Source organism: Erythranthe guttata, chromosome 11 (genome assembly GCF_056151865.1).
Source record: "Erythranthe guttata isolate IM_541 chromosome 11, IM_541, whole genome shotgun sequence".
NCBI lineage: Eukaryota > Viridiplantae > Streptophyta > Magnoliopsida > Lamiales > Phrymaceae > Erythranthe > Erythranthe guttata.
The window spans coordinates 3,740,578-3,750,576 of NC_142543.1; the positions used below are offsets into that span (position 1 = coordinate 3,740,578).

General features: G+C 33.0%; 1 protein-coding gene and 1 long non-coding RNA gene across 7 annotated transcripts; both read right to left on the reverse strand.

The window, feature by feature from the left end:
- Positions 1-2,670: 2,670 nt before the first annotated feature.
- Positions 2,671-3,714, reverse strand: LOC105971006 (uncharacterized). Of its 4 annotated transcripts, none has more exons than XR_016034495.1 (3): positions 3,399-3,714; positions 2,817-3,001; positions 2,671-2,735 (listed from the first exon to the last, which is right to left on the reverse strand). It is a non-coding gene; the product is annotated as an uncharacterized LOC105971006 (long non-coding RNA). The 4 variants fall into 4 exon arrangements; XR_016034498.1 differs by lacking the exon at positions 3,399-3,714 and adding an exon at positions 3,186-3,349 and having other exon boundaries at positions 2,817-2,995; XR_016034496.1 differs by lacking the exon at positions 3,399-3,714 and adding an exon at positions 3,186-3,349.
- Positions 3,715-6,214: 2,500 nt separating this feature from the next.
- On the reverse strand, positions 6,215-9,503 carry LOC105971005 (CAAX amino terminal protease family protein). 3 transcript variants are annotated; one of them, XR_016034355.1, is made up of 10 exons: positions 9,315-9,503; positions 9,120-9,184; positions 8,773-9,048; positions 8,578-8,638; positions 8,347-8,471; positions 8,191-8,253; positions 7,937-8,064; positions 7,530-7,704; positions 6,720-6,800; positions 6,215-6,556 (listed from the first exon to the last, which is right to left on the reverse strand). XR_016034355.1 is itself a non-coding variant. In XM_088825547.1 (9 exons), exons 1-8 carry the CDS (start codon positions 9,391-9,393, stop codon positions 7,557-7,559), a joined length of 945 nt encoding a protein of 314 aa, XP_088681673.1. In that variant the 5' UTR covers positions 9,394-9,503; the 3' UTR covers positions 6,215-6,556; positions 7,530-7,556. The 3 variants fall into 3 exon arrangements, 2 of the variants coding, with proteins under 2 accessions (XP_088681673.1, XP_088681672.1); XM_088825547.1 differs by lacking the exon at positions 6,720-6,800; XM_088825546.1 differs by lacking the exons at positions 6,215-6,556; positions 6,720-6,800 and having other exon boundaries at positions 7,315-7,704; positions 9,315-9,502.
- Between the last annotated feature and the right edge of the window lie 496 nt (positions 9,504-9,999).

Below are 9,999 nucleotides of genomic sequence, written 5' to 3' on the forward strand. Positions count from 1 at the left end.
AATATTAATATTTCTAAATACCTGTTGGGCTAATTGAGAAATAAACTAATTTTCTAGTCCACCTTAATTATAAAGATTGACACTGGCCTCTCCTGTGGGATAAAGTTAGTATAACAATAATTTGATATTCAATATGTGACCCAATTACATTAAGTGCAATTGGACAATTAAGATGCTGTGGCTAGTCTTTAATTATTCAAATACACTCATCACATGATATCATACAACTTGTCCAAGAGATAATATAAATTACATATTATACACAACAGATAGAGAAATCTATTACATGTATAGCTAGATCATAACACTGTATCAAATAGAATTTCAAAGCACCCATCATAATTAATTAAAAAAAAAAATTATTTCGAACGAGATAAAATAAGAATAATAGATTCCAAACAATTGAAAGTTTGGATAATGATTCTCATGGTTTTATATATATATTCGGGAAATACTGTTTTTTCTAAAATGATTTTCAGATTAATTTTGGAAATCAAAATCACGTCATGGTTAGGCAGAGGATATTGTTCTGCTCTGATACCACATGTAAGTTATTTAATACATAAAACACGGAAGCGTCATAATTAGGATTCAGTTACATACCTCCAGCCATAGCCAACGTCTGAATAAGAATTCAAGAACTTTGTTGTGGGTACTTCTAATCTAAAACAATTTGCAGTGATGGAGACGGGTTTGCATAAATTGCATAGATTAGGGACCCCAACTAAATGGTGTAATTCATCGAATTTCAAGTGATTTTAAATTCCATAACCATAAAAGCAAAAACGATAAATTCGACGACTAATCATTCAACCATTTAATTTATCCTCCAAACAGAAAAATAAGATGCACTATTATGGGATCGGGTCATCGAAACGTCACGTGCATGAAACCAAAACAGAGGCCATAAAAGAATCACCAACAACGACATCACATTTTACGATGAAAACAAACAATTTATTGCATGTGATAATTGAATGCAATACAATAAACAAACACACGCGGGCGAAATCTTACCCTCCAGCGCTTGAGCGATTCATGGGAGGCATTTTTGGTGTTGGCAATGTCGAAAGGATCAGAGAAATCAGGATCGCTGCCCCCATCCACCCCCATCAACGCCAGCGGACACTACAAGAAAATGCAAAATAGGCAACGATTTCTTTATCGACGAAATGAATTCCGTTGCCAATAGTTATATTTGAGCAACGAAATATAGTATTTGTGGCTAAAGAATAACATTTTTGTAACAAGATATTTTTGTTGCCTTTGAATCTCATAGGCAACGAAACATATTGTTGTGAATAGTATCGTATATATTTTACAACGAATTTAATGTAAGACAACAACTTTATTGTTGCAAAAGAGTATTTCTTTTTGCTACGATACAAAATTGTAGTAAATACATTTACAATGGCAACAAATTTATTTTGTTGTGAATAAGTGACGAAAGACAACAAAATATTTTGTTGTAAATGCTCCAAGTGATTTGACAACAAAATATAATCGTTGTAAATTTAAAAACCAACTCTTTTTCTTCATTTTAATTATATATATATATATATATATATATATATATATATATATATATATATATATATATATATATATATATATATATATATATATATATATATATATATATATATATATATATATATATATATATATATATATATATAATATGTTAAGAAAAATCTTATTTGTTTATATTAACTACAATAACTCATAATTTTTTTGTTAAGTCAATTGTTGATATGATTTTAAAAAATTACTATATATAATTAATGGTAGATGTTATATTTATAATTAAATTTTATTGTAAATTATTTTTTGAACATAAAATACATATAGTAAATTATTTGTTATGACATATTATTTATTTATGTAGTTATTTTAATCATTTGATCTTGTGTATTTAGTTTTTATAAATTTATTTTCAGTTAGTTTACACAAATGTAGTGTTGCCCCAGCGGTTTGAAGGGTGTCTAACTTCAAATCAACCAGAGTTCGACTCTTACCATTGTCATATCTCCATATATTTGACATTTATCAAGCGGGTTAGCTTATTGGGCTAATCATGAGTTTAACCCAACAATTCCGACTCTGAAGCGGTTCGGCGGTCTAAAGGTCGGGTCCGCAAATGCGGGTTGGCGGTCCAAAGGTCGGGTCGGCAGATGCGGGTCGGTAGTCCAAAACTCGGCTGGCGGATGCGGTCGAAAATAAGTCATGTATTGGCAACAATAAATATGTTGCAACGAAATACAATTTTGTTCTTAATGATTAATGTTGGCAACGATTTATGTGTTGCAACGACATAAATTCGTTGTTATTAATAAATATATTGGCAACGATAGATTTGTGGCAACAAAATAAATTCGTTGGTAGTAATCAAAGAATTTGCAACGATAAATGTACGGCAACAAAATAGACTGGTTGTTATTACTTAATGCATTGGCAACGATCAATATGTCGCAACGACATAACAATGTTGTCTATAATGCATTATTGGCAACGATTTGTAACATTTCGTTGCCCGGAACTTTTGGTGACAAGGAAACGGCAACGAAGGTGGCAACAAAATAATTTTGTTGCAAGAGGAGTTTGCAACAAAATTAAAGTCTTTTGGCAACAAAACATATTGTTGCCAATTTGACAATTTCTTGTAGTGGAAGGAGTCGTCGGTCTCCAGGTCGAGGTGCGATGCAGCTTCATTGCCGTAGTCATATCGACGGTGGCTGGGGGAGGAAAAAAAATATGAGTAAGAAACAATTTATGTTTATTTTTGTGCAAAACTGAAACACCTATTTTTACTTCACCTACAAAGAAGAAGAACCACTGTAGTTGTACAACGCAAGAACATGTATAATACAAACTTTTTCACTCCACCACCGCCGGAGCCATGAATATTTGCGCTAGGCCCGGAATTAACAGAACCACCAGACCCTCCTCTAATAAACACAGTCTTGAAGCCCCTTTTACGGCGCAATTTGCAAATCTGAAACTGACCCACCAAATTAGAATCAGAACTACAAAAACCCTAAACGAAAACAAAAGAAAAAAAGCACAGACAAGATAGATACGTAATTAGAATCAGTACCCATAACGAGGATTTAACATGAGTTTTCCAGTAATTAATGAAAGAAAGTTGAAAGAATCAGTAAAATAAGTAAATTTAGTGTTCTAACCTGTGATAGTAACCAAAGGGTTATCCAAGAATCGCTGTGATAGTAACCAAAGGGTTATCCAAGAATCGGAAAAAGGTTGAATCTTGGAACCGGTTGAATGCGAAGAGAAAAGATGAAAGCTGGTTCTGAAAATGCAGAAAACCCATATATGACAGCCCAGAAATTGAAAGGCCAGAAATTGAAGATAGAGACGAGGAGGACGGCGACGCATACTATTGGAGGAAAAAAGCGGTGCCGTGGTACAGGTGCCTCGGGTGGAGCGGCGGCGGGGCGGCAGACTAATCAACGGCGGAGGTCAACAAATGTTGGCGATGGCAAAGCGGCGTCGTTTCTCAGCAAGCAGAATTAAAAAAAATCGAAAATCAAGCATACACGACACGGTCGAGCTGCTTGGAAATTAAATGGAAAAGAAAATATTTAGACACGCTCATTGGATGGAGGGGTTGGAACGGCAACGTTTCACAATTAAATGGGGCAAAAGAAAAGAAGAAAGAAAAGGCAGTAAAAATAAAAGGCAGATCCCCATATATATATACTTTTTCTCAGCAAGCAGAATTAAAAAAAAATCGAAAATCAAGCATACACGACACGGTCGAGCTGCTTGGAAATTAAATGGAAAAGAAAATATTTAGACACGCTCATTGGATGGAGGGGTTGGAACGGCAACGTTTCACAATTAAATGGGGCAAAAGAAAAGAAGAAAGAAAAGGCAGTAAAAATAAAAGGCAGATCCCCATATATATATACTTTTTCTCAGCAAGCAGAATTAAAAAAAATCGAAAATCAAGCATACACGACACGGTCGAGCTGCTTGGAAATTAAATGGAAAAGAAAATATTTAGACACGCTCATTGGATGGAGGGGTTGGAACGGCAACGTTTCACAATTAAATGGGGCAAAAGAAAAGAAGAAAGAAAAGGCAGTAAAAATAAAAGGCAGATCCCCATATATATATACTTTTTCTCAGCAAGCAGAATTAAAATAAAATCGAAAATCAAGCATACACGACACGGTCGAGCTGCTTGGAAATTAAATGGAAAAGAAAATATTTAGACACGCTCATTGGATGGAGGGGTTGGAACGGCAACGTTTCACATTTAAATGGGGCAAAAGAAAAGAAGAAAGAAAAGGCAGTAAAAATAAAAGGCAGATCCCCATATATATATACTTTTTCTCAGCAAGCATAATTAAAAAAAAATCGAAAATCAAGCATACACGACACGGTCGAGCTGCTTGGAAATTAAATGGAAAAGAAAATATTTAGACACGCTCATTGGATGGAGGGGTTGGAACGGCAACGTTTCACAATTAAATGGGGCAAAAGAAAAGAAGAAAGAAAAGGCAGTAAAAATAAAAGGCAGATCCCCATATATATATACTTTTTCTCAGCAAGCAGAATTAAAAAAAATCGAAAATCAAGCATACACGACACGGTCGAGCTGCTTGGAAATTAAATGGAAAAGAAAATATTTAGACACGCTCATTGGATGGAGGGGTTGGAACGGCAACGTTTCACAATTAAATGGGGCAAAAGAAAAGAAGAAAGAAAAGGCAGTAAAAATAAAAGGCAGATCCCCATATATATATACTTTTTCTCAGCAAGCAGAATTAAAAAAAAAATCGAAAATCAAGCATACACGACACGGTCGAGCTGCTTGGAAATTAAATGGAAAAGAAAATATTTAGACACGCTCATTGGATGGAGGGGTTGGAACGGCAACGTTTCACAATTAAATGGGGCAAAAGAAAAGAAGAAAGAAAAGGCAGTAAAAATAAAAGGCAGATCCCCATATATATATACTTTTTCTCAGCAAGCAGAATTAAAAAAAATCGAAAATCAAGCATACACGACACGGTCGAGCTGCTTGGAAATTAAATGGAAAAGAAAATATTTAGACACGCTCATTGGATGGAGGGGTTGGAACGGCAACGTTTCACAATTAAATGGGGCAAAAGAAAAGAAGAAAGAAAAGGCAGTAAAAATAAAAGGCAGATCCCCATATATATATACTTTTTCTCAGCAAGCAGAATTAAAAAAAATCGAAAATCAAGCATACACGACACGGTCGAGCTGCTTGGAAATTAAATGGAAAAGAAAATATTTAGACACGCTCATTGGATGGAGGGGTTGGAACGGCAACGTTTCACAATTAAATGGGTCAAAAGAAAAGAAGAAAGAAAAGGCAGTAAAAATAAAAGGCAGATCCCCATATATATATACTTATTATATATATATTTAGTAATATGTGTAAATAATACGATGATAACTATAGAAATATATACTAAATTATATCCTTATAAAATTCAACATAAAAACACTAATTTATTAGTTATTCATAATAAAATTGAAATGTAAAGAGAATATAAATAAATTTTACAAAATAATAGCATAAGTTAGAAATTACAGATGACAATAAAAATTTGTGAATATAAATTTCGTAATAAAATTCCAATGGGTAAATTATTAATCAATTTCATTTACGACACATATACCTTTAGATAGTAATTTTATATGTAGTAATACAAATTAATTAAATCAACAATAAACAAGAATTAATGAATATAATTTAAGGTTTATTTAGTGTAGTTGCTACTGCATTCTTTCCAGGCTTTTAAGGTTTAGTTCATAAAAAAATTCTCTGAAATTTAAGATTTTGAGTTTGCTCTAGATTTTAAGATTTTAAGCTTGTTTTATGAAGAAAATGAAAACATTAATAAGTAAAATTTTGATTCTGAGATGAAATGAATTGATGTTAGTTTGTTAGAGTTGAATATGATATTTAATGTATTCAACCTTGAAATTATAATAATTAAATGTGGAAAGATAAACCAAATAATTTTAAATTCAAATACATAATTTAAGGACAAATTAGTAATTAGACCTAATTAATTTTCACATAATTACGTAACAAGTCATTTTTTGGTCAGCCAGATTCTGGCCAACAATCATTACCGATGACAAATAGCCGTGCCATTATACTATTTTGATTAATTTTGTATCTACTAATTAAAAATGATAAGGGCAAAACTGATAAAATGGTGTTTAATGCGTTATTGCAATTGTAAATAACAGATAAGTGACAGTTAATTTGAAACGGAGGGAGTATTTTCTAACGATTCATATCCGTTACAAATACTTTTTTCTATTAAAAATGACCGATAACAAGTCAAATTCTTTGACTCTATTGTATTCGTCAAATTTGTTTGGATAAATTATATATGACCGATACAATATCAAATCTCGGAGCGTATTCATTCTCCAGCGGTGGCTTAATCTTTTGCGGGTGGTAGTGCACAACACTTCTCACATACTGGAGGATTCCGATGTATATTGCAGTAACAACACGCGACCTCACAAGTGCTTGTGCATGCTATTCATAATCCGTCATAAACAAGTCAATTAATACTCTAAAATCGTCAAAACAAATTAGAAAAAATTAGAGTAGAATATCGCGTAGAAGAACATCCGAACATATATTATTCGAACAAAATCATGAGAGAGAAGAGAGAGAGAGAGGGGAAGAGAAACAGTACGTTGTACAGTAATAATATCTTTAGACGAGGAAACATCGTTGGTGTTGACCATGAATGAAAGTCGATCGACATTAACTCCGTCTACATTGAAAAATGTCACGAAAAGTATATAAACTGCAAATATTGTAGTAATTCTAGGGTTCATGCTTGATTTTAGTTTCTATATACCCACAGTATGTTTAGTTGGAGGTTTTCCTCTTCTTCTTTGTTATTATTATTATTATTATTCTTTTTTATTTTTTTTTTGTCTCTAGTATTTATTGAGTTTGGGGAACAAAACAAAGCAAAATAAATTTAATGTAGTTGACTATAATTTTTATAGTATTTATTGTGTTGGGGTAACAAAAAAATAAATAAGTAAAAGAAATTTAATGTGATTTGTCCATGATTTTTTTTTTCGGCCGTAAATTGATGGTATTCGTTTCGATTACTGATTAAGGTGGTGTTTGCAAAAACTTTTAAAAAGTGTTTATAAGCTTGTTCGGGCTTAAAAAAATTGCTTTTTAAGTATTTGCAGTACCATTTTTTGCATCTGCTTCTCTTACAATAAGTTGTTTTAAGCTAAAAAATTGTGAGCAAGTAATACAAGTGTATATGTATTCAATTGCCTAGATTTACTAATACCACAATTGCCAAGTGAAACTAATATACTTTTTTTTGTCATACAATGAAGAAACCGCATCCAACCATATAGATATACTAAAGTAAACCTCAACTCTCGTAAAATATAAACAAATAAAACATATGGTGAAATCTGAAAAAAAAAAAAGATGATTTCAAGAGTATATGTATATATGTATGTGTACTTACAAGGTACAAGCAAGAATGCACCAGACGTCATCCAATCTGCTTCGATGAGTAGTTAGACGAGTAGCGCCAGATTATACCTCCGACTAAATTATTCAACGCATGAGAAGCCATGGGTACAACAATGCTCGTCGATAACACCGTTGCATAACCATAAACGAGCCCGACCAAAGTTGCCCTATCACAAAATTCAAGACCAACAATTGTTACTATATTAAATCCCGTAAACTTAGCCCAATGAATGACACCTAACAAAATCTATTGAACGTATTTCGACCAACTTCGTTTTACATTGACCTCCATTTTGAGCTATTATTATTTATTTTTTATTTTTTTTAAGTCGGATTTCAGGTTCTTGTTATATGCAGTCGTTTGAAATTACTTTCTCGAAAAATATATTATTACCATACCAAATAGCAAAGGAATATTTCCGACCGCTTCCGAGGTGCAATACGCCGAATAAAGCCGCGATTGCGAAAATACTCGTCCAATTATTTACCCCGAAAAGAGGCAATAATGCACCGCGGAAAAGAAGTTCCTGTTTGCAAATATCGGTTTGAAAATAAAATTAAAACACGTCGTGCGTCTCGTTATTTCCAAGTAAAAAATATCATGTGAGATAAAGAGACAAATTTTACAGTGTATCGATGAAAAGAATTTTTACCTCACTAATTCCAGGTAAAAATGCTACCGCCAAATAATCGAGCGGCTCCAGAGAAGTAAGGACCTGCATTTTTGCATCAATGCTATAAAACAAATCCATTTTGATCGGTTCAATAGGATGTAGTAACGACTCATAAATAAATCGATATATATATACCTGATGATTAGCTGCTTCGCTAGATTCAGCAAAATCTGGCCATATCTTCAATAGCAAGAAACGAGACGAAGACACAAGTATAACCGATCCGATAATCAACTCTAGATGCCATAGTTCAAAATTAACTGCACAAAAAAAAAACAGGATCTTTATGTAATTATTAGAAATCACAAACGGTTTAAAAAAACGCAGGATCGAGGTAATGGAAAGAGGAGTGAGACTCAATCGTACATGTTATATCTGCGGAACAGTCAACAACGGTCAACCCTTCCTCCGACGCAATGTGCGACACCTATAAATTTCCAAACCCTAGACTATATTTTAGACTATTCTTAATGATTATATCTCCATGTGTTTCGATATCGAATGCAACAACACGAGCAAATAAATCGAACACAAATTTCAAGAAAGCATACCGAATTGTACCTGTCGAATTAAAACACCAAGAGCAGCTATAAATGCAGAAGTGACAGTGCATGCTTGAAGAACAGCACTTCTTGATGACGGCGCAGTAACCGATGTTCGAAGAATCTCCGAATTATCGGAAGAAATCGTTTTATTACCATCTTCTAAAACATCATATTCATCTAATATTTGCTCTTTTTTCAGTAAATCATTATCCCCCTTTTGCGATTTTCCTCTTTTTCTTGACTTCTTGGTCTGATTTTGACCACCCAATGCCTTAATTCTATCTCCATATCCCTTCAATTAAATTAAAATTAAAATAGTGAATTTGAATTATGAACAGAGAAATCTGGAAATTGAAGACTCACAGAGAATAATTTGGGGGAGAAATTTGGCGAACTGTGGCCGCCGCAAATACGCGAATCTCTTCCACCTGATAAAAAAAAATTGCCCAAAATTTTAAATAATTCTGCAAATTGAGCGACTGTGTAATAATATCAATAATCAAAGAGGATTGATTGATTGATTGTAAGAATCTAAAGTGGAGATGAACAGAAAATTACCTAAGAAGCGGTGGGAATGAAGTTTGCGAGATTTATTGAAGGTGAAACTGAAACGGCAGTTTGTGGTTAGCAAACCCATCAACAAGTTCAAAATGTATGTTGTCTTCACCACTATTCATACGACGTCGGACATTATGTAATAAACAAGTTGAAATGAGATGGAAATTGGATCCACCAATCAAAACTAACACTTTCGAAAAAAAAAATTAACTATATTTTGGACATATACAAGATTGCTAGGGGTGTGAACGAGTCGAGCTCGTCTCTTTTGGCTGGCTCGAGCTTGAGCTCGGGTCTATTTTGTCGAGTTTGAGCTTGTCGAATTCCTTCTTTTTTTAAAAGAGCTCGCGTCCATTTTGTCGAGCTCGAGCCCAGGCTCGTTTTGTTGATTTTTTTTTTTCTTTTTTTGAAATATTTTTTTAATTATTGTTTTATTATTATTAAAAATTACAGAATAAATAATAAGTTGTAATTATACATATTTTTTAATATTTATTTTTATTTTTATTTATTGCTGTAATATTGTATATATTCATACATTATTTAAATAAAAAATAAAAAAAAATAAAAATAATAGATAAGACTCGTGAGCTCCGAACAACTAAAATTGGTTCAAGCTCGAAAAACTCGGGTCCGAGTTCGAGTTTTTTTCGAGCCGGCTCATCAAGCTCACGAGTCGGCTCGA

What these genes read in the sequence shown, in the direction of transcription:
- LOC105971005 (XM_088825547.1), bottom strand. Translation starts at nt 9,393, where the DNA reads ATGGGTTTGCTAACCACAAACTGCCGTTTCAGTTTCACCTTCAATAAA. An exon ending in TCATTCCCACCGCTTCTTAG is followed by an intron (nt 9,185 to 9,314) that starts GTAATTTTCTGT and finishes TTTTTTTATCAG; the next exon opens with GTGGAAGAGATTCGCGTATT. An exon ending in TCTCCCCCAAATTATTCTCT is followed by an intron (nt 9,049 to 9,119) that starts GTGAGTCTTCAA and finishes ATTTAATTGAAG; the next exon opens with GGATATGGAGATAGAATTAA.